General features: G+C 44.3%; 1 protein-coding gene across 1 annotated transcript; it reads left to right on the top strand.

Annotated features, from left to right (window-relative positions):
- Positions 1–209: 209 nt before the first annotated feature.
- Positions 210–587, top strand: LOC107963154 (uncharacterized). The gene has a single exon (XM_016899732.1). The coding sequence runs from the start codon at positions 210–212 to the stop codon at positions 585–587; it is 378 nt and encodes a 125-aa protein (XP_016755221.1).
- The last annotated feature ends 1,262 nt before the right edge of the window (positions 588–1,849 follow it).

Here is a 1,849-nt window from a genome sequence, read left to right as displayed (position 1 = left end):
CGAACAGGGAGATCAAGACTATTTTGGAGAAAACAGTTCGGCCCAACCGAAAGGGTTGGAGTCTTCGGCTTAATAACACACTTTGGGCCTATCAGATGGCGTATAAAGGACCAATTGGCATAACCCTGTATCGACTTGTTTTTGGCAAAGCTTGCCATCTTCCAGTAGAATTGGAACATAAAACTTATTGAGCTATTCGACATTGTAACATGGAGTTAGAACCCACGGGGAAGGCAAGGAAATTGGACATTCAAGAGTTGGAGGAAATTCGTAATGATGCCTACGAGAATGCTCGCATTTATAAAGACAAGACAAAGTTATTTCATGATAAGAAAATAGCTACGAAGCATTTTTTGATAAGACAAAAAGTTTTGCTTTATAAATCCTTATTAAAGCTATTCCCAGGGAAGCTTCGATCTCGATGGCAAGGACCTTTTATTGTGAACCAAGTGTTCCCACAAAGTGCTATTAAAATAGAGAGTGAAGAAATAGGAAAGCAGTTTGTAGACAATGGTCAACGGTTGAAGCCATTTTACGAGAATTCTCAGGCCCACACAGTCGAAAAAATTCAATTAGAGTCACCATAATCCCATTCACAGCGTCAAGCTAACGACGTTAAACAAGTGCTTGTTGGGAGGCAACCCAATTTTTATTTCTCTTTATTTTTATTCTTATTTTATTTATTATTTTATTTTAATTATTTATTATTTTATCTTAATTATTTATTTGATTTTGGTTATTAATAAAAATTCTCTTCTTCTATCTAGGTAAACCGAAACAGAAATAGGAAGTACAAAGAGCAAAGATAAAACCTGCAACCAAACAGTTCATATTCCATCCCTATTCTAGCCTAGAATAGCGCCTTTCTGCCCTTGATTCCCCAAAACCCGCAACCAAACATCATATAACCCTGCAACTAAATGCCACCTTTTAGCCTAATACACCCCAAACCTTAAAAAAAATTTACCCATTTTTCCCAAAATTTTTCCTAGCCATCGAAATTCTCACCCTCCCAACCCCTATTGCCGATTTGCCAACCATCATGGCACGAACCTGCAGTCGCGCCGTCACCGAGCCTTCCTTCACCGTCAACCACCATCGACGTTGTTTCTTTGCTCCCTAAGCTGTCGATCTCACCGACGGGGCAACTTCTTATTCTTCCTCTCTGCTGTACGTCTCCTCTCTATTGCCGCCACATGATTCGCACTCCACGACACCGTCTTCTCCACCCCCAACGTCGACCCTGTCGTCCTCTCTTTTTTCTCCGCTTCAAGCGACGCCACTGTCATCTTCTTCTTCTTTCTCTTCACACACACTCCTCTTCCCTCACCCTCATAAGCCACACCATCCCCGTCAACGTCTCCTTTACATGCCGCGTCACCCATACTTTGCCTTCCACCACCGACGCAAGCAAGGGGTTTGCACCCGAACAATCACAACACCAGCGCCATCGAAGGACCACGTGGCCCTCAGCCTGACCAACAACATCAAATTCCGGTTCTTCCTCCAACACTAATGTCGACACTCCCGTAAGACCCATGCATCCCGATCCCCCACGACGCCGAACCCGTCGTCAACCACCTCACTAATCGGCCCAACCAATAGCGGCCCTCACGAGTTCTTCACACAACTCCAATGTCAACGCCCCGAATAACCCATTCGCTCCAGCACCTCCAATATTCGTGACGACCAGCGGCCGCTGTCCACTCGTGGCCGAACCTACTAGTCTCGCACAACTGTCTTACCACCCGAGTGCCATTTACACAGTAACTTAGTATTTGATACTCCTACCAGCCAAAATAGGTATGATCGTTTATAGCATAACCAACTCGTGCCTTGCAAATGCTTA

The sequence above is a fragment of the Gossypium hirsutum genome, chromosome A06 (assembly GCF_007990345.1).
Source record: "Gossypium hirsutum isolate 1008001.06 chromosome A06, Gossypium_hirsutum_v2.1, whole genome shotgun sequence".
NCBI lineage: Eukaryota > Viridiplantae > Streptophyta > Magnoliopsida > Malvales > Malvaceae > Gossypium > Gossypium hirsutum.
This window is presented reverse-complemented; position numbering and strand designations above follow the sequence as displayed.